The sequence below is a fragment of the Pseudopipra pipra genome, chromosome 3, assembly GCF_036250125.1.
Source record: "Pseudopipra pipra isolate bDixPip1 chromosome 3, bDixPip1.hap1, whole genome shotgun sequence".
Taxonomy (NCBI): domain Eukaryota; kingdom Metazoa; phylum Chordata; class Aves; order Passeriformes; family Pipridae; genus Pseudopipra; species Pseudopipra pipra.
In genome coordinates, this window is record NC_087551.1 from 75,075,032 (window position 1) to 75,102,599 (window position 27,568).

At 39.0% G+C, this 27,568-nt stretch overlaps 1 protein-coding gene across 6 annotated transcripts in view; it reads left to right on the forward strand.

Annotated features, from left to right (window-relative positions):
- Window positions 1-27,568, forward strand: part of USP45 (ubiquitin specific peptidase 45) — a 52,390-nt gene that overhangs the window by 117 nt on the left and 24,705 nt on the right. For 4 of the 6 annotated variants that reach the window (XR_010429331.1, XM_064649900.1, XM_064649899.1 and 1 more), the window contains exons 2-8: window positions 7,657-7,766; window positions 10,562-10,731; window positions 12,283-12,386; window positions 12,763-12,863; window positions 20,914-21,059; window positions 22,273-22,368; window positions 24,266-24,396. Coding sequence is in view for 5 of the 6 variants with exons in the window: in XM_064649900.1 (XP_064505970.1) it covers window positions 7,667-7,766; window positions 10,562-10,731; window positions 12,283-12,386; window positions 12,763-12,863; window positions 20,914-21,059; window positions 22,273-22,368; window positions 24,266-24,396 (848 nt within the window). In the remaining variant the exon portion in view is untranslated. Of the gene's footprint in view, window positions 1-3,340; window positions 5,381-7,656; window positions 7,767-10,561; window positions 10,732-12,282; window positions 12,387-12,762; window positions 12,864-20,913; window positions 21,060-22,272; window positions 22,369-24,265; window positions 24,397-26,284; window positions 27,305-27,568 lie in introns of those variants that run through there. The other 2 variants (XM_064649901.1, XM_064649898.1) reach the window with 2 other exon arrangements.

A 27,568-nucleotide genomic window follows, 5' to 3' on the forward strand; every position in this document is an offset into this window, starting at 1 on the left:
GGGGAGGGGGGGCCGCCGGCACAGCGCGGGGGCGCCGCGTCCGTGCCGGGCCCACCCTGCGCAGCCGGGGGGGATCGCGGGGCCGCGGCCGGAGCGCCGGGTCCGGCCGGGCCGGGCCGGGCCAATCCGCCCCGCCATGGCGGCGGCCAGGCCCGCGGCCTGCGGAGCCGCGTCCCGGGGGCGCCGGGCTGGGAGCGGGCGGAGGGGGCTCTGCCCCGCCGTGGCCCCGGGCCGGGCGAGCCGCCCCCGTCGCTGCTGGGGGTACCCGGGGCTGCGCTGCCCGCGTTTCTCCCGCAGGGCGCCGGGCTGGGGACCGAGCGCCGCTCTTGTTGGGTCGCCGGCGACGAGCTGCTGGTGGCGACCGCCCGCTGTCGGTGTGAAGCGGGTTAACCCTGCCGGGATATGTCCGCGACCCGCAGCGCGTTTCTCCGTGTATTACATTGAGGAGAGGCGGTAGCAGTGCCTGTGGCAGCGCTGAACATGCGCTCCGGTCACTTGGCGCTGGGCCCGGGGGTACGATGGTGCCTCGGCTCCGTGTCGTGCGGCAGCGCGGCTGCTGCGGCCCCGCTGTGTCGGCCTGGAGCTGCCGCGGCCTCGGGGTCGGTGCCCAGCGAGCACGGACTGGCCCGTGTCCGGTGCTCAAATGACAGCCCGGGGACGGCCCTCGCGATTAATCGGAGAGAGACGTGGTATTTTAGACCCATAGCTGCAACTCTGCACGTTGTATTTGATTTGATGTTGGGATTCTTTGATTCCTGGCCTTTTTTTTTTTTTTTTCTTTTGCTATGATGTCCTTTAGGACTTCATTCTGCCCTTGCTATAGATATGTTGCTACTCGCACTATTAAACAGGATATATGTGACGGTGTATTAAAACAAGGGAGCAGTAGAATGAAGACGTCAAGAACATCGAAGCAGATGGCAATAGCTGCAGGTGTAGCACTATATTCTAGTTGCATCTCATCTTTACAAGTATTTCCCGATTCCATGAAATAGTCCTCTCATACGAGCATGTAGAGCAGAGCTGTAGTTCAAGGATTTGTATTTATTTGTATTTAAAGTATTCTTTCTGCTCTCATTTTCTAACTTTTAAGTGGGAACATAGTAGTGGCACAAACATGTGCAGAATATGAAGCAGAATGTGCCTTTGTGAAATTGTTCTGGTGTTTACTACATTTGTAAATATTTTGTCAGATTTGTTCATGAAATATTGAAGAACTGGTACTCTGCAGTTTCATTTCTGAGAGATTCACAGAACTGCCGCTAGCGTTTCAGGGGTTCTGTTTTGAGCATCAATTGTAGATTGAGGACAAGTTGTTCCACTTCAGACATGTCATCAAAGCAAACTGGGGCAGTTTGTGTGGAGGAAGAAAATGGAATGAAATTTTTTGGTTTTGGTGGCAAGACTTCGGCTTTCAAAGAGCTCAAACTAGTTTTCAAATTTACGGTTTTATCTATTCTACCCTCATTACTTAACTGATCTCTCAACACTCTTCCAGAGTATATGGGAAGTTATGCACAGCCATTATCTTCATTCATCTGCTCCAACTCAGCCGTTTAGGCAGAGGTACAGCAGGAGTCTTAGCTTAACGTATGGTCTTGTGTGGGTTTCAGCCTTCTGTCTCACAGACATGCTGCAACCACAGTTCCTTTCTTATTTTTCTGAATTCACAGAATTAGCATTTCTCTGAAGTTCATCCTTTGCTCATTTTGTCCTTCATGTTCTCTGACCACTTTTCCCCAGTTTTTGGCCACATGGTTATCCCGCGAAGGTACTGTGAGTTCACTGGTTACTCTCCAGCTGTTTCAGTTGTCATATTCTCGAATTTTCTGTGGTGATGGCACTGTTACATCTGTGTTCATATCACAGGAGTGTACAGTCTGTCAGCTCTGTCATCTGACTGCCTTTTCACATAAAAGTTTTCACTTGCAAGCCAGCATCATTAGTTATAAGCTCTGGCTCTTCTGATACTGTGTTTTGCTTTTTAAAGTGTGAATTTTCTCGGAAAATCCACGTTAGACCATCAACACATCTACTCAGGTGTTTTTCCCTCTTGGTGTGTTCATATTTTTAAAAAAAATGCATTTAATGTGAGATAGAGAACATAAACAAAAGTTGCGATTTGCTCTATGGAGCTGGATATTGATATACATATCCCTGAAATTTTCCTCAAGACCTTTGCTATAAGATACTAGCAAAAGTATGTTATCAAAATACTACTCTTTTTACCCATTCAGTTCTTTAATATACTCTAGTTATCAATCCAGTTACAGAGTCTTCTCATTCTTTTTTCTAGACATATTTGGTTTCTGTTCATCCTTAAAAGTAATTTTTTTGTGGCAAGTGGGTTTCAGTAGGAAATCTGAGGGGGATTGTGCAGGATACAAACATAAACGTTGCCAGCCCGTGTTTACCATGGGCAGCTGGATAAAATAGATTAATGAAAGTGAGAAATGCTATGGGATAGATACAACTCAGGAAGTTGTATCTAGTAGTCCAAAGGCTCTGTCTCACTCCTTGCTGAGAAAGTACATCAGTGTCTCACCCTTTTAGGACTGTACTATAATGTCAGGATTGGCATTTGAGCTCCAGTGACGGTGTAAGATGTGTGATGTGCCTTTGGGCTAGGAAATCTTGGAGATGACGCTTTCAGAATTTCAGATGACATTTTCCAGGGGGAGAAGCTTTGCTGCCACTACCAGTCAGCAATTCTGGTCCTTTTACTGCTCTAGCAGGCAGTGGGGGCTTGTTTGCTGCAAAGGTTTTGGTGGCTGTCAGAGTGATGAGCCTCCTGGCCCGCTGATGGGTGACACTGTCCAGTTGCTAACTGTGATGGATGTGGTTCCAGCTTTGATTGGGTGACATTTGGTCTAGTGGTGAGCAATCCAAAATGCCATAGGTAATGCTTGGAACAGATGTCCAAAATATATCAACTTGCAGCTTACATCAAAACATGTAGCAGTTCTACATGTAGTAGTGGGGGGGTCTGGCATTACTGACCCATACAAGGCTCTTCTTTCTGTGCTGTCGCAGTTACGTGGAAGATCATAAAGACCTGTCTCAGATGTGCTGTGGAGCATCTTTGGACTTAATCTGCACACCTGTGCTGTTCCTCACGCCCTTGCCTTGGAGCAAGGCTGCTGTTGAGCTGGAAGTGCTAATTTTTCCTTGTATTCAGTGAGTGCTATGTCCTTTCAGTGTGACACAGGTTTTTCTTTGCTTTAGCAACAGAAAATGGTATAATTTAAACTTGAAACTTTGACTACAAGTGGTGAGACAGCTGGAATTCAGAATACCTCAGATGAAGTGGAGGATTGAGGTAAATGTATTTGCCCCATCTTCCTTGAATTCAGGTACTCACTGATGAAATAATTAACAATATTGGTTTCACAGTTAATGGACAGTCCTACTGGGAGAGTATTACCCATATCCAAAATAGTATATGGAGACTATCTGTAGACTCACTTGGCTGTATTTCACAGGTTAAGTATGCTTAAATAAGCTGGTGTGGTTTTTGTCGTTTTTATCTTGTTTGCATTCTAGCAATGCAACTGTAATCCTCCTAGTTAATCCAGAATCAGGAAAAGTATTGGAATAGGTATTACACAGATAAGAACAAAGTTGTGGCACTCACTTGAAAGAGCTGGCTCCCTAATTATAAGAGGAGGGAAAAAGTGGATCTTGGCAGATAGAAGCAGTGATATAGTATTAGCCAGTAGAGCATGTTATTTCTCTAACAGGGGTGGTCTGGTTCATGTTTCTTCTAAGCATCATGGTGAAAGTACAGCATGTGAAAACTCATTAAGGTGATACATTTCAAAATTTAGTAAGTGAACTATGTAGGCATTCTAGGAGGGACTCAGCTTCCAAGTAAGAAGGGCAAGATGGTAAGATGGGAAGAGATGTTGTGAAGAGGAATGATTTGATTGGTTGGTTGGTTTTTGTTTGGTTTGGTTTTGTTTCCCAAAGAAAAGTGATTTTTAGTTCATACTAGCCTTGTATCTTTTATTGGTCCTAGCTCTACTGAGTTACAGTAAAATGTAATTTTTTTTAAAAAAATAGTTATTTTAGGAAGTACATTCAGCTCTTGTAAGTATCTAAATGTATACTTTATAAAGAGAGTTGATTTCTAAGTGTAGGAATATTAATGCTGTTAAATATAGACTTTTTCAGGCATACCTTACATTTAAAATAGTCTAGGCATACCTTAGATTTAATTTAACAAATTCAGCACATGGATTTCTGGCACTTTGTCAAATTTGAAACTTTTAAAATTAGATAGGGCAGATCAGTCTGCTGCTTTTGAAATGGTTTGTCCTTTCTAGAAGGGTGGAAATGAGCAGTTGTAGTGAGGAGGTTTTGATCTTAATCAGCTTTCTGTAGGCTGACTGACATTAGTAGGAGTCTTTTAAGAAGTAAAAAGTTAATAACAGAGAATATCTAGTGATGATGATTACACTTCAAACTTTTGTATGCTGAGCTCAAAGAATCTTAACATGTTTATCAAGGACTAGTTCTTGGTTTTGTATTAAATGATTTTAAAAAGGAAGAGATTTAGCTTTTTCTAATGTGACTTTTTCTATTTTTCAACTTTTCCCCACGGAACTGCATAATTTCTACTTAAGATTTTTACTGTGTGCCAAATAGAGATCTGGATGGAGCTAGCGTACCCTCTGAACTCAGCTTTTTCTACCACAAAAATTGATGTCATTTTAGTTGTCAGATTCATTAGTCAAATATCTTGTGCACCGTGACTTGATTTTATGTATGCAAAAACTTTTTGATTTTGAAATGTTGATCGTGTTAAAATTCTTAAGAAAGATGTTTTATCTGTGATGTTTTCTGTCCCTAAATGTACTGGAAAAGGGCAGATAGTATTGCATACATACCGTGCTACTTCCATCATAGATCATATGGAGTAGCTCATTGCTCTTACCCTTCCAGCACACTTACATGCTTTTCAGTCAGGCACAAACCCTGTCTGTCTAAGTCCTTGATATGCTCTGGCTTTTCCAAGAGCTCACAGGTCAGTAAACATTGTCTGATGGATGCCCCTCTATATGTGTGTTCATGAAAAGTAATTAATCTAATGGTCCATGTTGTCTTTAGCTCTGCCTGCTCTTAGTGAAAGGAGACAGAAAAGTGTCTGGGCTGTGCAGTGGGTTCCCAAACCTGCAGTGTGAATGCCAGCTTCTTATACCAGTGTTCATTTCTAGTGCCGTGTTGATTATGCCGGGCTTGAAATGCCGTGTTTTCAGTCATTGTGGTATCAACTGACACTCACGTGTCCTGAAGGTCCCTAGAGTGTGGGTTCAGCAGTGGGCCGTGTGTGCCTCAATCCGGATTGTGTCACCTGCTCTGCTTGCCACAGGCTTCACAGGTGGTAAAAACTTGCTTGTATTTCAGCTGGTTGGGCCTGTAATTATTTATCTGAGCTCTGAAAATGTAGTGATATGAACATGACTTTCATTGGGGTGAAGTCTGTGGTTTGGACAGTCTTACATAATCTGTCCAAAGAGATCAAAATTGTTATGCTGAAATGAACTCGTAGGTTGTTTATGTCAGTGTTGAATAACCTAAACACAACTATGTTCCTTTAGGGAGGACATTTTTGCTGCCTTTCCTATTGACTCTTTACATAGTTTAGTGCAAAATATTAGGGTTTCTAACAGCAGCTGTGTTGGCCTTACTGTTTGATATATGTCTCGATGAATCTTGTGCTCAGTTAAGCGGCAGTGCGACAAGTGGTGATGGGTAGTTTCACATGAAGCTTGGATATGTGTGATGAGGTGCCAAGGCAGAAATACACAGTTGAAGTTGTTGGAATCTTTTTGTGTTCTAGGGATGCCATATGCACGGCTGTTGATGGACGTTAGGTGTGCTAACATTTGTTCAACATAAATAGTCAAGGGCTGGAAGATTTAGATCTTTGTTACTGTATGAGCAGGAATTGTGAACCTGTGAAAGCAGCAAAGCTGAATTAGTAGCCTTGTTCACTTGCATGTCTAAGCATTTGAAGCTTTATAACTGTAAGTATAGGAAAATTTTAAAGCTGTAATTTAAAAACATCATGATATTTAATATAGTATAAATTAATTTCCATGTAAATGTAGCATTCTGCAAAAAATGCATTGTGTTTTGAAAGGTTGAGGAGCCATGAAGCCGTTGATGCAAAGGAACAGAGAGTAAAGGCTTCTTTTGTACTCTACAAAAATTTGACTTGTCCAATGCAAATCTGTAACCTATACCTTCATGCAGAAAACCTCCAGCACTAATAGTATGGGCAAGAGGTGTAGAGATGTCTGTCCAGATCCATAGGAACCTGGAACAGGACCTCTGAGGTACGGATTGCCTGCTTCGCTTCAGTGCAGGCTGTTCAGATACCGCTGATGGTGGCGCTCTACTATCAATATTGATGACTGTTCTGCTGATTGGCTTAATGGATAAGAAAGGAGAGGGAATACTGAGTTCAATACACTATGTCTCTCAGAGCTTCGGTAATACAAAGGTTTAAATGCATATACAGAGAAGATTAAAAAAACTTAAGTAGGCTAACTTTCTAAACTTCGGCAAACTTAACTAATTGATGTGTAGTAATAATATATCTTTTGCTATTCCCAAATGTAGGGCATTTTAGAGTTTTCCTACACGTAAATGCAGTAGCGTAGTTGAAAATGTTTGGTACTGGTAGCTCAGGTGACATTACTAGCCTGTTTGTAGTACACAATAAGACATCATTTTTTTTCTAAACAGAATGGCTCACAGTTTGCAGTGTATGAATATTTGACTATCTTACATTCATATGCTTCACATATGAAAACAAAAATTTGTTTTTATGAAGCACACTGTTAAAAGACATACTGTAAACTAAGCCCCAGCAGTTGTTTGTGTGATGCACAGCTACACTCCTTTAGTGAATTCACATTTGGATTTTGATGAAATGACTGGTGTGCTGAAATCTCTGTGTATTTTTTTTATGTTTAATGGCAAATATCTATGCTTTAATTCTCTTCCTTATAGGGCTCCTTGATTAATGACCCAAATTTCCTGTGAGAAACCTCATCCTTATGGATTCTCTGATGTTTAATAGAGGGGTCAGCTTGCATTCCAGTTTTTCATCCCTCATAGGATAGGACACTTTAATCAGATTTGGAAGACTTTTTGTATTTACTTAGAGTTTTTGAAATTGTTCAAATGCTTTTAGGGAATTTGCCAAGGGTAAGGGATGATTGTAACCTTTCCTAAGGGATATATTTTAAGGAATAGAAGCTTTTATTTTTATGATGCTTTTCTGATAAGGTATGGTTGGAGCTCTGTAATAATTTGCTTTACAAAAACAAAAATAAAGGAAATCTTGGTATCTCAGATATTTAACAGCACTGTCTAGAAGTGGGTGTGTGTGTGTATCCTCTGTTGCCACAGATACAATTCATAATGTCCTGTAGTGTAACTGATCTTTCGACTTTCCTACTAGTTCATTCCTGACACATTCATAGTCCTTGTTACACAGTAGCTGACGTTAGTCCAAGCCTAAAACTGTGTAGTGAGGTTTGAATGTGTGATTTGATCTTGTGCTTTTAGAGTTCAAACTCATTACATTTGGTGAAGCATTTACACAGCAATAACAATAAAGCAACATCTGTCTCTCTTTCCTAGGAAGTAACAGATGCGGGTGAAAGATCCATCAAGAACGAACTCCGAGAAGCCGAAGAGAAGCAAAAGGCCTAACAGGCCACAGGATGAGGACTCTTCAGATGATATTTCAGGTAAGTAAGGTGATTTTTGTCCCTGAGGTTAGGGCTAATAAATTCCATATTGACTGATGAAAACCACAAAAAAAAAGTACCGTGAAATACTTTTCTTGTTTGAATGTGTAACGAAATATCCCCACTCAGTTGTTTATGACATGATCATTTCTTGTGCTACATGCCTACCCTGAAGGGCTGGAGAGTTGGTTGATCTTCAATGACAACCTCTTCAAAGCAGAACAGTCCTTTCCTCGCCCTGTAAGGTCATGCACATGTGGCAGGAGGCTGCTTGGCTGAGTGGGGAGCTTCCAGATAAACTCAGAGGAAAAAAAAGAAGGGCAGAGAGGGTGATGACATATTTGGGCTGCCCTTGCAGAGGTTCAGAGTGTGCAGGATTAGGAATTAGGTAGACCAACCTCAGTCAGAGTTGGACCTGATGAGAGGTATGAAGAGTAAGATGGGCCTGTATGGATACCATGACAGTAAAATGATAGCTAAGGTGAGTGCAAATCTGCTGCATGAGGGTTCAGAGGACCTAGGGACACAGGACATGGGAAAAGGCTGAGGAAATCAATTTTTACTTTGCCTCTGTCTTCACATGTGAATTCTTCACTTGATCCTCTCTGACCCCTGAGCCCAATGGCAGACTCTTAACGTTGTCTAGAGAAGAAGATGGAGAACCGTTAAACAAAGTGGATGTCCACAAGTCCATGGGATCAGATGGGATGCACCTCAAGGTGCTGAGAGAGCTGCATAATGCTATTATAAGGTTACACTTTGCATCCTTCATAGCAGTTGATATGCAGGAGGGCAGGTCTGCCATTCAGAGTGACTTAGACTGGCTGGAGAAATGGGCTGGCATTTGTTAGAGTTCAACTTGTTAGAGTTCAGCAAAGGCAAGTGGAGAGTTTGGCACCTGGGCATAACCACATGCAGTTACAGGGTGGGAATTAATGGCTTGAAAGCAGCTTTGCCGAAAAGGTCGTGGGGGTCCTTTGCTGAATGCTGATGCTGAATAAAACCAAGCTGTGCTGTTCATGCTGACTGTATGCAGGACTATATTAATTAGAGTACGGGGCAGGCAAGGTACATGATTCTTTCCATCTTTTCAGCATGGGTGAGACTTCACCTGGAGTACTGTGTCCAGCTGTGGGCTTCCTGTTACAAGAAAGACACTTACTTGTCAGAATGAGGCCAGTGGATCACCCGCCTCTGCATTGTTAAGGAAATTGAGAACATGATGTGGGAAGAGAGGCTAAAAGGAATGTCTTTGTTTAGCCAATGGAGTGAAAGTATAATTTCTTTCTTTAACTGCCTGATGGTAGTTACAGAGAAGGCAGAACTAGATTCTTCTAGGAGGTCCACAATGAGAAGAGTAAAGGCAACAGACAAAAGTTAGGCTATGGAAAATTTGACTAGGTGTGAGGAAATTTATTTTATTTTCACTCTGAGGGTGGTGAGACAGAAAACTGATTTTCTAGTGAGTTGGTGTTACGACCCGCCCCAGGAAAAAGGGGGGGGGTAACCCAGGTTTTATCAAAAATTCCTTTGGGGTGGATTAAAGCAAAACGACACTAAATAATCGGTGTATGAAAACATATATTGATAAGACTTATTTTAACAATTTTGAATCAATAGGTAAGTTAACATTTTTGGGTGCTGTCAAAACCTTTCTGGGGAGGAGAAAAATGCATAGGGGAGAGAAAGGCAGGATAAGAGCAAGGGAGAGTAAGGGAAAGAAAAGCTGAGAGAGGACAGATGTCCATAGTCACCGCCCACAGGGTCCAGCGATGCTTCCATGTCTGGCAGTTGAAGTGGTGGCCTTGATCTGCTGGGGGTGAAGGAGGGAAGCCCCCACACTCCAAGAAGTTATGCCATGGTCAGTGTCACGGGCCATACCTCGAGCCTCCAACCTCTCCCTGGGCCCTGCGCAAGAGCTGCTGCGTCTGCCCTGGTTCCCGCCCTTTTCCCGACTGGCGGGGGGGGATGGGCTCCCATGGGCCATCAGAGGTACAGTGTAACAGTCAAAAGCCTGCAAGCTCGGCTCTTCCCGCCTTTTCGGGGCTTGACATCTTCTGCGCTGGAGGAGGGGGGATGGGTCCAGTTGCCCATCAAAAAGTCAAAAGCCTGCAAAAGTCTCCTAGAATGCATAAATCATCAAACACTTCAGTCTCTGACAGTTGGTAAAACTTCTGTCCTTGAAGATATTCAACACTCAGCTGAACAAAGCCATGAACAAACAGATCTAATTAGTATTTGGCTCTGCTTTGAATGAGGGTTTGGACAAGATAGCCTTCAGAGGTTACTGCAAACCTACCTTATGCTGTGCTATTATAGTGGAATTTGTGCAAAAAATATGAGAGAGAAGAATGGTTGATATTTGTGTTCAGAATGAGCAGTTGTACTAGAGATGCATGGGTATTTCCAAATCTTTCTTTATGGGTTGAAAAGAAGGTCAACTGCCTGTGTTATTGTGTACAAAAATAGATTTATATAGTGTTTTACTGTCAAAACCCGGGGAAATTGGTTTTGTACAGAAGTAGTGCTTGTACTTTTGTACGAAGTAGTTTTCTGGTTTTAAGAGATGGCGTTTCTTGACTTGAAAAGAATTTTCATTACAGAAAGACTGAAATAGGTCCTTCATAAAATTCAGTATATGAGGAGCAGCTGGCTGATCTTTCCTATGCTAGTTCTTTGCTATTTTTTTTCCTAATGTTGAATTCGTCAGAGATTATGCTCTTGTAATATACACATGCTACCTTTCATAGCTATTATTTTTAATGGATAAGGTGAGTATCTGTTGTTTTCTCTAGGCTTAACCTGCCAGCACGTGAGCCAAGCAGTGGATGTGCATCATGTGAAGAGAGCAGTGGCTCAGAGTGTCTGGTCCATATGTGCAGAATGTCTGAAGGAGAGGCGGATGAGTGATGGTGAGCCCACAGCACCTTCAGACATATGGCTGTGTCTCAAGTGTGGCTCTCAGGTGAGCACATGCGCTAAATTTAGGTGGATTTTCTAAAGGATATGACTGGTGTGAGCCCTTGTCTGTTTGTCTTCTCATTACCTTCAGTGAAAGAGTGTGACATAAGTGTTTAGTTGTGAGAGTCCATGCTTCAGCTTCTTCAGGGAAGTGGGATGTGACCTTATGTTCTTGTTTTGTTTTCTGGCAGTTTTGGGTTAGCTTTGTGTGTTACAGTGTGATTTGTCATCATGATTAGTAAGTGACAGTCCTGTCTTTTCTCTGTTCTTCATCTGCATGCTCTTGCCATTTACAGAGAATTGGCACCAGGAACTGTGTGGCTGCAAAATGCATCCATTCAGATGGCTCATCTGGGAGAAGTTCCCACGAATACAAATGAAAGAAAAACAAAATGTGTATATTGCTGAATCAGCTTGTACTGTGGACACTCAATTGCTAGATTTGATTGAAACCAGGGAGAAAGGACAGTGCCAGAGTGAGAATGCTGCTTCCATGGCAGCTAGTCATTAGATTGGATCAATTATAATGTCAAATCTTGGCCTCAGAGTTTAAAACAGCAGGTCCTGACCCCAGGGGCTTGCACAGGTTTCTTTCCTGTGACTGAATAAAGCCTGATACAGAAAAATTCAGTTTATGGGCAATGTCAGGTTCGGTTCAGCCAATAGTTGCCTGAACAAAGCATTTCACAATTTTCTTAGACTTTCAGTAGGTTTTGCTATAGTAAGGACAGAAGCCAGCTCCTCCCAGTATAATCTGAACAGATTTAATTTTGAAAGAAACATGCTATTCACAGGCTTCAGAAGATAGTTAACTAGATCTGAGGAGGACTCCTGTATCTTGTTTGAAAATTTCTAGTTAGAGGGTTTTTAAAAAGAGTTAATTCTGTGTGATTCTTCATGTTCGTGCTGTTAAAAGCTTCCAAAACTCATGTCTCATTCAGAGACCAGTCTTGGAAGTCCCACTCCGTAGATACTTGAAAAATTGCAAATGCTTTCTCTCAAAATTGCTGTATATAAATGGTGTGTTCTGAGTAGCTTTTTAGTGCAAAACACTTTATCTGCCTTTTTCATTTGCTGTCTGGTATGTATTTGGCATTCTTGAGCAGTGAGGGTTACCTATGCTGTCCTTTCCTTGATATTCTGTGGGCCAAATATGCTACATAATTGTTTCATTCACAACTTTTAGAGCATTCTTACTTTTGTGAATGGCATCATTTTCTATTGATACTTATTTAATACTTTTCCAAAAGCTAGGAATTATTTCTATTCAGTTAAAAGAAACCTTAATGAATCTCTATGTAGAGAAGATGAGGTTTTGTTTTTGTGTTGTCATTGATTTTCCTTTATTAGTAAAAAAAGTTAATTGGTATCTTTATAACACTGGATTATAATAGATGTTAAATCCTTTCAATCCTTGGGAATGCTAAATGGGTAGGGCAGAATAGCTTCTTGTCTAATTTTGAAAAGTGAAGTTTTTGTCATTTATTTACTAATAATATAGTGTTTTCCTTCTTCCCTTTTTCCCCCCTTACTGTGTTGATGTTTCCATTTTTAGGGATGCAGTAAGAATTCGGAAGGCCAGCATTCTCTGAAACACTTCCAAACAGCACGCGCAGAACCTCATTGCATCGTTATCAACCTCAGCACGTGGATCATATGGTGAGAATGGGTATGCAGGGGTTTGTGTAAGCTTGTGTATAAGGATACAGATAACTTAAAGGAGTGTCTTCTCATGATAAAGAATGATTCTGACAGATAAAATTAATACTTTCTACAGAGGAAAGGGAGGCTTTCTGGAGAGAAAATTAATTTGTCCTTTGAATTGTCTGATAGTATTTAAAGCTCTAAGTGAATTGGGACTGATCCATAGATGAGCATATACAAGATGAGGGAATTCAATTCCATCTCTCTTTTTAGTGTGAAAAATTGAAACCTACATCTTAAGTAATTTTTGTAAGGTTGCTTGAGAGGCTTGTTAGAGCTGGGAGGTGCATGCAGATACTCTGAATTCCGGTTTGTTTCTTCTTTTGTTTAGGTGTTATGAATGTGATGAAGAGCTGTCAACACATTGCAACAAAAAGGTTCTGGCTCAAATAGTTGACTTTCTTCAAAAACATGGTGCCAGGGCTGAACCAAGTAAGTTTGCACAAAAAGCTTTATCTGGAGACATCTGTAATGTACTGACTGAACATTTCAGATTTTGAGTCATGTTAAAAATACAACTAAAAAATTATATATAATATGACTGTAATGTAATTTGTAATTGCACAACTACTTGGGCAAGTAATGCCTGTCAAAACAGAATGTCACTTTTTTGTACTGTTTGATAATATTTGAAAAATATTTTGGGCACTATAGGATAGTTTTTCCAAATTTTGTCTATAATGAAAAAGGATTATAATAGAGAAGTTGTTACCTTAAATATAATGCAATATAAAGTAATGCACAAAAAATATGTTGAAGCATACACTATACATTTACTATAAAGGACTTGAATTTCCCTATCATGGATGTATCAAAGCTATAATTTTTCTGATTTAAATTCATTCTACACAGTTATATTTTTTTTGAATGGATTTTCTAGTACTCTGTTGTTGTATGTAATGTTCATTTCTGCTATTTGGTTTTAATTGATAAAGTGCTTATTTCTATTAGTAGAAGATAGTATTAAATTATTTTCTTATATTAGGAGCCTAATAGACCTCAATATATGTGATTGTCGATAGAACTTTGCATATGTGGCCCTCAGCTGTCTGCTCTTGATAACATTGACATTACTCATCTCTGCTGTAACATACTTGGCAGCATTTCTGGCTTGTGACTTAGAGAGTGCATTGAATTTCAGATTTTCTTCTCAAAAACCAGCTTGAGTAAACTTTTAAAACAATTGGTTGCATTTTTTTAGCTGAGATAATCAACTGGTTAGAAGTAAGAGTGGAGAAGGACTGCCTTACTGAATTAGACTAGGTATTCTAGCTCCATGTGCATAAATTCTACTGGTTTTAAGAGTTGTTATGTATTTTTTGAGTGGAGAAAATGAAGGGCAACTTAGAAATATTATATTTTGATCAAATCACAAGTTATATGTTAAATTATTCAATTGTAATAAATTGATAAATTGCTACTTTTTGCATCTTTTTTTCTTGGAGACATGAAAATACAGTATGTGATTTTACTTTTGTTCACTTCAGTTTCTCTTCAGTTTCAAGTTCATGTGTAATAAGTGGTTGTTGCAACTTTCCTGCAAATGAAAATGCTGTAGTGTTCCTTTCAGTTAATGTAATGTATTCATGCAAAAAGCGTGTCTGTGGACTTCCAGTGATGTTTTAAAAATGGAAGTCTGTAACCCTCTAAACTGTGGCTGTGCTGAGAAGTTTGGATTGCATTTGTAAAAGGTCTGGGACCATTGGCCCAAAGATGATTTGCTGGATTTTTTAAGTGGCAAGGAAAAGAGGAAAAAGCTTCTGCCTGGGACACTCTGTTGCTTTGGCCAGGCTCCTTGCTGGAAGAGGCTGGAAAACAGTCATGTATTTGTAAAAGAAATGCGTGACAGGGAACTCTCAACCAGAGTTGGCATTCTTGGTTCATTTTGATAAATGACACACTTGCTACTTCCCCTACAGAAATCTATGTAAGGTTTTTTCTTTTATTTAAATTAGACTACCTTTAATGATTTTTAAAAAACAGAATCTGAAATTGAAATGTAATTGCTGTTGTCCAGAACACAAAGGGCACAACGAATAACTGTGAGAATTAACTCTACTTTTGTATCGTTTAATTTTTATTTAGTTTAGCATTTTATTTCATGTTCTATTGATATTTTCAGTGTAACTGTCATGCTTGAAATTATTAGTTGGCATAGATTTTTAAAATTTATTTTGTATATTCAGCCATATACAAACATAAAATAATTTAAAAAAATATGAAAAATAACTGGAGAGAAACAAGCAGTGTAAAACTGACAATTACCAATTCAATTCATATTTCTCGTTTAAAAATCAGTCTTGTGCTTTTTTTTCCCATTGCTTTTCCATTTCTTCCTAAAAAAGCAGTCAAAATGAAGACAGTTTTCATATCAGAATGTGGCACTGTAACAACAATTTGTCTTATGTCTGAATTTCTTTTTGTCATAACAACTGGTTGGCAGGGTGCATCATTAAAATTCAAATAATATTGTGTAGAAATTTCTGTAGAGATGCAGTATGAACATGGATATAAGTAGCAGATGAAGGTTGCTAGGGTTTTTTTTGGGTTCTCAAAAGTGCAGGATTCATTTAAAGATAAAATGATCAGTTTAAACATGTAAGGGAGGGTTATATAGATTTCCTAATTAATGCATCTTGGAAAATAAACAAAAGCAAAATGCTTGTCATTTGGTACTAATGTGGTGGAATAGTGTGGCAGCAGGATCCCTGCTTTTCGCTCGGCCTCTCATAAAGATTCAACTTCACTTCAGCTGTAAAAATGTGCAAATTACATTACTACTACATGACTGACTTTTGTAATTACATTAAGCGATTGAGATAAATCCCAGTGCTGGGTTCCCAAAAGAATGCTTGCAGCTGTGTGATTTTCGCATCTGATCCTATGGTTTGTTGTACCCAGCAATGCCTGCTTTTTCCCCCCCTCCCCCTTTTTTTTTTTTTTAAAGGAGTCTGTTTGGTTAAAAGGTCATGTTGGACACAAGATAGAAGAATAAAACAAGATTGCTTTCCAGGGTATACCACCCAGAAATTTGTTTTGTGGAAAAGGTTAGCAGGCCATGATGATTTCCACAGAAAGGCAGGTGCAGTATTGTCCGTGTGGCACACTTGTGAGCTTCACATGGACATAATGCACATGTAGTACACAGGAACCATGCTGAGACATTGCAATCTGTGTGTCTGCTCATTTGCTGGAGAAAACAAATTATTTTGCAGTCTTCAAAGTGAATATTATGTGTATTTTCCTTTACAAAAGCCAAATTAGATGTCGGTGAAGACATAAGATTGCATAGTTTTTGTAGAGCAGTTAATTAAATTGGTTTGTGTGGCAATAGAATGGGAAGAAAGAATATATATTCTCAAATTTCTTAGTTAAATTTGTTGTTGGGAAGGTCAAGCAGAGGAATGAGATTTCGCTAGTAAGTTTAGCTGCCCAGATTTGCCAATAAATGAAAGTTAGAAACTTGATTTCTATTTTAATATATCTATTTCTGTTTTTATACATCTAATAACAGATGTATAAAAATATATATAATTTTACAGTACAAGTAATAGTTGTTGACTTGTATGGAAAAACAAACAGTGTGATGAATAATTTTTCAGATTTGCATTCATCTGTGGGTATTAGCAGTTGACAAAGGATCACATTGAAAAAAATTGTATTATTTCATAAGTGATTTTTACTATATGTACATTGGAATCACGTAAGACCATTCTGTATATTTAAAATTAACTAGCAAAGTAAAGCAGAATATATTGAGTCTCCAAATCTGAAATACACTTCAGCAAAAAGACATTTCTGTTATCGGTTTTTTTCTTTTCTGTTATCCTGTTCCTTTCTAATATGCATACTTGTTAGGGGCTGTGGTTAATTATACACCTTGCAAAGGGATGAAAACTGAATCACTGGTAAAAACTTTTTTTAGACATTCTGTCACTTTTATTTACAAAGTCTTTCCTTCCCTGTCGATGTACCTACTTCCTTGTAAAGTGTAGCGCAAATCATCCGAGTGCAGAGGATCAAAACGTGTGCTTGAATAGGTTGCTCTTTCACTGTGCAGATGTCTTTAGTTTATAACATTGTGGCAGATTCAGTTTTTTGATCATTAATTTCGTATGATTGTAACACTACAAGAGAAGTTGGGCTTTTAAAATGTAAAGCTAGTGACCATTTTAGAAGAAAACTGTGCTGTTTGTCTAAGGGTTAGAGTCTCATTGTTGTACAGTGTTGAACAAAAAAAAAATCTAAATTTTTTAAATAAAAAAGGAGTGCCAGACAATTTAGTAGCATTTCATAATACAGCATGATGAGAACTTGGTAAAAGAAAGGCAGTCTATTAACCTTGCTTTTACTGTGAAGACCTTCAGCTGAAGTACCAGAGTTGTATTCAATAGAAAAGGCTTGACCCTGGAATAAAAGTGTGTGTTCCTGGAACCCTCATTTTTAATTAAAAAAAAGTTGCATTGAAAAGATGAGCAAAAGTGCTTACTCTCCTAGCTGAAAGAAAAATTTGATGTCATTTATCTTCTTGCTTGCATACCATCTGCACCCCCAGGCACAGCTCAGTTTCAGCAAGGGCGGTACAGAAGTCCATGTGCACTACAAGTGTTTGAAATACTGGCAAAGCAAATGGATAGGGAACACATGATAAATTTTCTGGACATCTTTTGCAAGTGGATGTGTCAGCACTATGTGTGTTTGTACACCTGGTCCAGTAACTTGCTTTGCTTCGTGGAATGAATCATTGTGTTAACGCAGGGTTTAGGAATCTCAGTTAAGGGACTGGTGCTGTGCAGCTGTGGGACAAAATCATGTTCCCTGCCTCCTGAGAGCTTATGAGATAAGAATACAAGTGAGCAGAAGTAGGCAAAAGAAAAGAATGGCAAGAAAAGGGTGGTTTGCAGGCAAAAGCTGTAGCAGAGGATCGGTCTCTGACTGCTGTCCTCTTGCCCATGGGTCTGGTGGGAAGGGAGTTTTCTAACATGGGGGAGAACAGGGTGATGGCTGTGTCTGTGTACAAATGCGGCTGTCTTAGGGCTGAAGGAGTGAGTGCTGGAGATGGATGTCATGGTGGGACCAGAGGCCTATGAAGAGTTGGTCAGTAGGGTGTGATGAATTGTATGGAGAGCTGGTTAGTGGGTCTTGGCAGAGTGCTCAGGTAGGGCGTCTCTGCAGCCAGATACACTTTGTCGAGGGAAAAAGAGGTTGTGCTGGTCAAGGCACGACTTGGGTGAGAGTTTTCCTTATGTGACTGGATATGGAAGGCCCCCTCTGCAGCAAAACAGCAGAAAGAGCCCAATAGAGGGTAGAATGAATGTGTGAGCCCCAGGCATAGTTCTGTTCCTGCTGTGGAGGGACAGGCCTGCCTGGGGCTGATGGCCACACTACCTGAGAAGGGCGGAGAGGTTGAGGGTTACCATGTCAACTCTCTGAAAGATGGTTTAATGAACTATGAACAGAATCTGGTCTATGAATTTGGTTACTTCTGTGCTTTTCACCCACCTTGCTCTCATTAATGTTAATAAGGTCCTTTATAAGAAGTATTACTGCATGTGGATGGATGACTTGGACTACTTCTTTTCTCCTGTTTGGCAAGGAGCCAAAGGTCCTTGTGGTTAGCAGCAGATGACAGCCATTTTGATGGAATCCTTTTGCTGGGATCCTTCTTGTGTCTATACTGGCTTAAAAGTCACTTTTCATATTCAAAAGCATGCCTGTTAAAATATTACAGGATTGCAAGACTGAGCCAGCAAGAGTCCATGAAACAGCTGTTCAGTGCAAAGTCACTTTAAAAAATTACATATTAGCCTTTTGATTAATAACATGCTTGTAGCCGTGGGTTAATCTTGCAGAAGGGCCCTCCAGCCCCAATCTGTAGAAGTATTAGCTATCACAGTCATTACCAGCATGTCCTATTAAGACTGACCAACTCTTCACATGTCAAGTAAACATTCAGCTTTAGGCCTGTCTGTCATTTATCACTGAGCTGGGGACACTGAGCAGAGCTAAATTAAAAGCTGCTGTCCCTCCTCTGGCTCTGTCTATGTCCTTAAAAATACCTGTCTTATAAGCAAGGCAGCAGATAATGTTTGTAATGTCAAAGCAAAACTTTTCTTTCAAGGCTTTTTCACAGATAGAAAAAAACCTAATACAATGTCATGTGGATTGTTTTTGTAAAATTATTAAAAAATGAAGAAGCAGTTAATAAAACCTTCTGAGTGAAAGGAGGTTCCTAAACTTCAATAACAACATCCAGGCCTTTTCCCAATTTACTGCTACTTCTCCTTATCCCTATGCTAATTATCCAGCTTTGTGGTAATCGGATGTCTGGTTCTCATTTATTGTGTTTTATAATTGCGTATTCATCCAGCTCTTATCACAAAGCTGGATGCTTTGGCTCTGTTTTCCCTCCCTTAAATAATTTATATGTAAGGTTCAGCAAATGGAACCTTGCTACTTGTGTGAAGCTGCCATTTAACCATGAAGGGAAATGCTTTTATCGAGTTTGCCCTGCAGATATGGTCCGCTGTGGCAGTGCTGTCCATATTTGGTGGCTGTGCAAGGAGAGCCAGGTGGTGCTGCAAAGCATAGCACAGTGAAGCGTGGACAGATCTAGGTTTGACATTTGTCATCCTGTACTGCTAAAGGGAAGAGAAAAATCTGCTTTTCCATATGCTTATGCTTTAATTTTTGCCTGCAGTTTTGTCCAGATGGCCTTGTGAACATTGTTTACTTTAAGATGCTGTCCCAGATGTTTTTGAATGCCGATGGATAAATGCAGCAACTCTGGTATACTAATACACAAATTATTTACACAATTTTGGTTTTATCCCCCCTCTTTTTTTTTTTCCTTTTTAACCATCTCTTCTCCCCAGCACTACTCTGCATGGCCCACTTCTCTGAGGGGAGAACATCTCCACTTATGTTATTAAACTTTGGAGAGTGAGCAATGCTTTTGAGTTGCAGATATTTGGAGCCCCTATTCCCCTGCTATGGTCGTTCTGAAGCTCTGTGTGGGTGGATGAGCATGCCCCTTGTAAGCATGGCAATTAAAAGGTGTTGCTACTTGTAGCCCATGAAACAGTGAGTATTTCAGGGTGTGAGCAGCTCGTTTGTCAATTGTTGCATTTAAAAACACTTTCCTTTTTCAAGAACTCAGTCTTTTACTTTGCCCTTGTACTGTCTTAAATTTTCCATCCGAGTGGAGTAATTTAAAGCTGTGTAAGCGGTATTAACAAGAACATTTAAAAATGTTTTTAAACAGCAAAGCACCTCTAACTGTGTTTTGACAAACTCTGATACAATTTGTAAGAATAGTTACGCCTTGATGGCACTGTAGGGTGCAGGGAGACTGCTTTAGAAGCTTGTTGCCAGATACAACAGCTATTTTAATGACTTCTTTTTTATATAATTATATTTTTTCATCTTCTAAGCAAGAAGCTACCTAGGAGTGTACATAAAAGAACCTTTCGGCATGAGAATTTCATTAACGTAAATAGGTCTGTTAGTTATTTCTCAAGAACACTTTAATGAGACTTCAATGTGAAACTCATTAGAACAAATATATGAATTCATATGTCAAGACAGAGATTGTAGCATCACAGTTCTTGGCATCTATTAAGTCCATAACTCGTTTACATTGACGTGCATTGTTAATCAATATTTAAGACACTGCAGATGTCAGTAATGTTCATATTTAGTCCTGCAACCATGACAATATGAAAGTTGCTAGTAGAATTCAAGACTAAATGTTGTTATCTCAAGTCTTTCCATTACCTCTAGGCTACAAGTTAATGACTGTCTAACTTTAGTGCCCCTTATCTATTTAAATAATAAGGGAAGTAGGGAATTATATGGGTGTTATACTGGTAGCATAGTTTTAAAAATTTTTGTTACTTGAAATTAAAACACTAGCACTGTATGTATGTGGGCTGTACTAGCAAGTCCTCAGGCTGTGACAAAGGGAGGTGGGTTGAAGAGCAAATGTAGTATTTGAGCAAACTGATAATGACTCTAACTGGGCTGTTGACAAGGCAATTCGAATGGAGTGCAATAATTGATAAAGACTTGCAGCATTCAGGTGGTAACTTTTGGTTACCTCTCTTCAAATGCACCAAAAAGCAGCCTTTGTGTGGTGTTTCTAATGTGTCTGATGAATGTATATCTCAACTGCCTATTGTTAACAAGCTAACAGAGCTCATTTTATTTTATTTATTGCTTGCATAATTTTAGAAGTTACAGCCTTATGGGACAGTATGATTATTGTGGAAGGTTTTGTTGGATGTACGTAGTTGTTGGGGGGGGGATTTGGGGATTTTTTCCCCCCAGGGCTTTAACTGGTGAGATTGCATAAAGCAGCATCTTAGAGTATCATCAAGGTATCTTTCCACATATGTTACAATTGATAAACATGATCATGGAAGGACTACATTGATAAAACTATGCAATTACATAGTCATATTAATCTATAGTTTAATTATAGGTTCATCAAAAATCTTACGTCTTCGTGAAGAAAACAGTGAAACAAGTGAAATACTAAAAGGAAAAAATTCTGGCAATGGTGCATCAATTCCAGTTAAAGGAATAAATAACTTAGGAAATACTTGCTTTTTTAATGCTGTCATGCAGGTAAGATGAAAAGATCATACCACTTTCTCTTCACAGATTTCAAAAATACTATATCTGTATAATCAGTGGGCTTCAGAAAAGGTTCTGAGTTACCAGTCTTCATTCTGCTTTCTCAAGGTCCTTTACAAATTCTTTTTACTCCTTGCTATCCCAGGATTATTTCCTGTTATAGCAAAATTCTTGGATCAGTAGCATTTTGTACGTAATGAGACAAGTGAAAAGGTCAAGTGTTTTACACACTGCATATGTGTGTGGGTTGTACTCTAGCATGTAGTTTTAATTGTAGTTCAGCATTAGCAGTTATGAGTAATGCAAGGTATTTACTGTACTGGTGGTGTGAGTAGTGGTACTTTGTGTGTAATGTAAATGTCTGCACACTAAATTGTGACGGTTTTAAGCCCCTACAATGGATGCAGTTATAAAATTACTTTTATTGATTATGATTTTTTCATAATAGAATAAGAGGAATGAGCTGTACTAATACACTTCTATTGATGTTGAGCAACATCCTCAAAAAAGGCAGCATCCTTCACGGGTTTTATGTTGGACCATCCCATTGCTTGTCAGCTGAGCAGAGACATCTGTATGTCTGCAGACGGGAGTGAACAAATGAGGGAAAACTGCTATAAAGGTGTTCTGCACTGGCACACTTTACCTTGTGTTTATAGTGTTGATTACAAAATTCAGTAAACAAATAGTAAAATTGTAAGGAGTAGATTTACTGCAGATTGTTATCTGTTAATACTTAGGGCATCATAGAGAATGGAGGGATCTGCAGTCAAAGGTAATAAAAAATAAAGAAACAATGTGTTGGTTTCTCTCCTCAATTCAGGGAGGTAATGCTTTTCAGTGTGCCGAAGTCTTTGTGCTTTATGAGGCATGATGAGAGGGACTGCGGAGTTTAAAAAGAGACAAATGATTTCTGATACTAATGTCCTCACCATAAAAAAATAAATTAATGAATCTTGTTGTTCAACAAAAATAACAAAGTTATTACTAGGAAACTATTTTGAAATTACAGAAAAAGAAATAGATACAATTTTAGAAACAAGTCAGATCAGTGATTTTTCTAGTGCTTTTTCTAGTGGTCTGACCTAAACCTCAGTTATATATTATGAAATAGATCTGGTTTTGTCTATGCCTGAAGCTAGAATATGTAACTAAAGAAAACTGTGTAATTGAAAGATCAGCATGTTTCTTTTTTTTCTTTAAGAACTTGGCACAGACTCATGTACTAAATGAACTGATATATGAGATGAAGGAGAAAGGAACAAAGTTAAAAATCTGTCATGCTTCAGACTCCCAATTGGTAAGTATGTATTGAGAAATACAAATCTGGGAAACTGTGGGAAGAAGCTGGAGGACAGGGAGTCACATCTCTGTTAAAGGCACACTGTTACTTTCCCATTTCTTTTGCTTTTTAATTGTTTAGCTGTTTTATGTTATCTGTGAACTCATTTCTTTTACAAAAATCATTATTCAGCCCTGGAGGAGGAGGAATAATGACTTGCTTTCACATGAAGTATCAAATAATGCCTGACCTTAAGTAAGAGAGGCTGGCTTATTTTTGTTTGTCATTGAATTTCTTCAATATGAATGTATGATACAGGAAATAGTCTATTCGGCTCTAGAAAGTGTTAATAAAATATTTTATTCCAGTCTGTCCCAGCCATTGATAAGGCTTGTAAAATTTATTATGTGCTTCACAGGCTAGAGGATTAAAATGAGAGAGGCAAAATTTCACTGAGGAAAAAATTTCTTGTCCTCGAGCTCATTGCAGGCATATAGGAAAGAGACTCCTGTGGCTATTATCCAAAGAATATTCTGCTGTTCCTGTCATGTCTTAAGACTTGGATTTTCATACGTTGTTGGCAATAAAGATAATACCCCTTTCCCTCAGCTGGTTAAAGCAAACAGTTTACAGAAGATTTTTGTTTCTTTTTTTTCCTTTTTTTTTCTGCTCTTTGCTGGGAGCTTTTTGGTGGCAGTGAGGGTGGAGTGGTGGTATTCTGTTTCAGATACCTCTGAAATGATGAAGATTTCTTGGCATTGCTGTAGGTATTGTTCATAGCCTGTATAGGCAAGAACAGTGTGAAATTCACTGCATTGCTGTCTTTATTTCCTCCAGTGGTAGTTCTCAGCAGCCACATGTTTCACTAAGTTATCCTGAGCCACAATGGAGGTCTGGAGCTTGTTTTTGCCCAAGGGCTTAGAAAGCCAGTGAGATGTTGGCTTATGCTTGATGCAAAACTTGCACAGCCATAAGGTTGAAAGATTAATTTTTTGTTTAATGACAATGCTTACAATGTAAATAAGGTCTTTGGAACAAAGACTGTGTTTTCTGGTCTTTGTTTTTGTTTGTCAACTCAAAATTACAGGGCTGCAGTAGTCTAACTAATAGTAATGTAGAAATCTGCAGCTTCCCTCTTGGTAAGGGGCATTTTTCCACTTTTCCATAGTGTATACAAAGCAAATACTTTATATTTGTGTGTATTCATAGCGCTTACATTTTGTGTGGATCTGCTTTCTGGACGAGGCACTCTCTCTAATTGTTTGTCTGGCTGTTGTAATCTGTTTTTCTGAGAGTCAGGCCACCTAGTAGGGAGCACTGTGGTCATGTATGAACCTTGGAGCGTGTTAGGGAGAGCTGGTGGTCTGTGATCGCTGTGAACCACTGCTGGTGCCTTCATGGCACCTGGTTCTTGGAGGAACAGGGTGTGTTTCTGTGTCTGTTGGATGTGTGGAAATCTCAGTGTGTGGCTCACAGGTCAGAGAAGCTGGCCACCCCGTTCCTAAGGTTGAGTAACAGGGAGCCACTGAGCACCATCTTACACTGGCCCACAGAGATGGTCACTTGGGCTGTCTCTCCAACTGAGTTTCAGTGCCATGTGGGAGTAAGAGTAAAGCAGGTAATACAGGAAGGTAGTCTGTTTTTGTGAGAAACAGGCTGGCTCAATGACATACCTGTTTCCAAAACTATTGGTTACCACCAGTTTTCTCAACAAGAATTGTTTGGTTTTGCAACTATTACAGCTTAAACAATAAGCTTTCTCTTCAGTAATTTCAATCATGTAGGTGACATCGACATTTAAAAAACCCCACCCCAGAACACTCTTAAGACCAAAGTTACATTGCTCTTTATCATGAATGTAGTAACTTGAAAGAAGTCTTTGAAATCTGATGTGCATTTTACCTTTGTTTTGAAGGATCCTTTGGTGGTAAACCTTTCCAGCCCGGGACCTTTGACTTCAGCGATGTTCTTGTTCCTTCACAGTATGAGGGAGGCTGGAAAAGGTCCTCTTTCTCCCAAAGTGCTGTTCAGCCAGCTTTGTCAAAAGTATGTATTGTCAGTATCTTTTACTTATTCATTTAATTTTAATTTTTACTGGTGTGTTTCTAAGTGTGCTATGTCTTGTACTTTCTAAGGTGCTGTTGGATTTTTACTGGGCAGTCCAGAAAATATTTTCTTCATATTTTAAAGCTGTGGGACTCCTTGTTACACTCCAGGGTTGTACCTGCCCTTCATGTAATGTATGGTCCAGTTCATAACCACTAATGTTTAATGGGCTTTGAACTGAGTGTGAGGGGGCAGAAGAGGGCATGATAAACTGAAGAAAATAGGATTATCTTTCAGGTTTTGTTGTGTATTAGCATATTAGCATAAAGCTGTGCTAATACTGCAAAGTGTATGTAGGTATTTTGTAAAAAAGAGTAAGATTTTAAATGGGAAACTTCTGCAATGATGTCTAACCTTGGCATCAATTCAAAATTAAAAAGAGTGTAACAAGTAAGGACTTGAAGCAGTACTGAAATGGCATATGGTTCCAGATTGTGGAGAGCTTACAAGCCCTAAAGAAAGTCCTGTTTCTTGGTGTGGAAAATGTTTACAGTGGTGCTTTGTAGGTGCTTTCAATTATGATGCAAACGGTCTTGCTTTTTAAAACACCTGTAGAAGACCTATTTAAAAGTTGATACAAATATTTAAATATTGACTTACAAGCAAAAGAAGCTGTAGAATCAGAGTAACTGGAGGATGGTATATCTGAATCTCACATTTAAAAAAGAATAATATTGCATGTTAATTTATTTGCTATGGTATTATTTATGGAACTGTAAGCGTTCTGCAGCAAGAGAATTAGGAAAGTTGCAGCCTCCTACCATGGCTTTCCAGGACTATCCTATTGGGCAATGGATTTAAAATATGGTATAAAGAAACAAAAGCTTTTAGATTAGAGCAGGGACAATTGAATTCTGTAAAGAAATAACTAATTACCTTTTCTTTATTCTCAAAACTCAACTTCAGAAACTTAACATTATATTTTTTTACTGTATTTGTCTTCCTTTTGATTCTTTTGAGCTATAAAAGAAAATGTGTATAAAGTGACCTTACAGTAATTTTGAATCAAACAGCAGTGTTCTTTCTTTAGCATTATCTGGAAGAAAATATATAGGGAAGAAAAATACATTGTTTTCTCACTCCTCCTCCTCCTGTTTTGAGGATGTCTCAAAAAATGTGATTATAAGGATAAAATTTGGCTGAGAAATGGAAGGGAAATGATTAAATAACAATAGTAGTTTTTTCCCAGTAAGTATTAAGGATGCAAGGGAAAGGATGATATAAAACATGTTTTGAAGCCCACCTTAGCAAATTCATTGTGAAATAATCATGATGCACTGCACTTCAGATGGCATTGTATTTTTAAAGTGGTATTTATTTTGTATCTGCTCTGTGTCTGTTTTTGTAGTCATCAAGTGATGTGTAGCAGTATTAAATCTCAGCTATCTAGCTGTTCTTTTATTGTTGTTTTTTTTTTGTTTTTAAGATGGTCATATACTTTAACTACCAGCTAAAACTGAAACATTTTAATGTGGGCAGTAGAATTTTGCTGTTTAGACATGTATCTGCCCACTTCTACCATCTCTTGCCTTCATTCCTACTTCTTACTTTTGTTATCCTTGCAGAACACAACATAGATATAAATCCTTCTCTAGCTCTACTGTCAATATCAAAAGTGTCACCTGCATCCTGTTAGCAGGAAGTTAGGTGTTCGGGGGGCTGGACAGGTACGACAGAAGGGTTTTTTTTTTATTGTTTTCTTATTGGTGGTGTGATAAACAAGAAAGAAGAAGGGGAGTTTAAGCAAATTCAGCAGTCTGCAGTGGTAGAAGGAGAATGCAGTGTTCTGTCATGCCATGTTTACAAAGCCTTTTTTCATCTTTTAAAGCTGGCTTTCTACTCTTCAGCAAAGCTTAAATGGAAAAGAGAGTGATTACAAGAGTCCCAGCTAGGAAGAAGTCTGTGGTACTGCAGCATTCTCTGTAAAAACTGCTTCTTGAATCCTGCCAGAAAGTTGTGTTAATAAAGTCATCTTAGAGGCATGCACTACTTGTGTTTTTCATATTGAATTAGCACAAACTCCTTCTATTCAACAAGTTCAAGCAAGTTTCCTACAGAGATGACAGAGTGAATGTGTAAAAGGAAGAACTACACTGAAACAAAATGTTTGTATTTCAGAGAGAGATGTCAGAGAAAGACAGGTCTGTTAACGACTGGGGAGGATGGCATGGGGAAGGACTTTTAATAGCAGTGGGTTGGGTTTACATATTTTACATAAAAGTTTGCTGATTCCGGTTGCAATCTCATTTTTGGTCTTTTGTTGGTTTTGTTTGGTTGTTTGGTTTGGGGTTTTTTATTTTTTAATTTATTCTTTCCCCATCACAGATTCAAGTCTACAGTATATGACCATACCTTTCTTCAGTACAGAATTTATGAAGCAGATTGTGCAGATAGTATAGGATAAACTCGTCTGTGATATCAGGAGTTGGACTCAGTGACCCAGGAATTGTCTTCCCAGTCCCAGCTTTTGCCATAACATTATTTTCAATAGTTGCTTATAGCTTGCAAAACATGGCAGGGATGCACACACTGAGTGGTCATTCAGAATATAAGATGTTTTGCTTAGTACTTAGCATAGTCACTTCCAAATACTACTAGGTTTCTTACAGATGTGAATGGTTGAAATGCTGAAGCTGTCAGCAGGTGATGGTATGCTGCTGTTCTTTATATGCTTAGATCTACTTGTTAGGGTTGTTACAGTATGCTATCTAGTAAAAAAGTAACAGCAATTTCTTATTAATGTTTTCCTCATGTGTAGCACAAAGCTGATCCTGTAAAAATGCTTACTTTTCTCTAATGACACAATTGGATTCTATATATAAAAAATATAAATTTTGATAAATGGGTATTGATGAGTTGTGATGGATTTTTGTTTTTTAATCTCCTAGCTAGATGGTGACATATTTTCATGTTGGATTAGTTGATTCAAGATACAGTAAAGGTAGCTGTATAATTTAATGCCTGACACTTGCCCTCATTTCCAGTTCAATGCTGGAATAATACTTCTGAATTTAATGTCTGGAGTTGCTTTTTTTAGATGTTGCTGTAAGACATCAGGACTCAACCTGCTTCAGATGTTGCAGTATGCAAGAGTTTGAATGCTAACATTTGA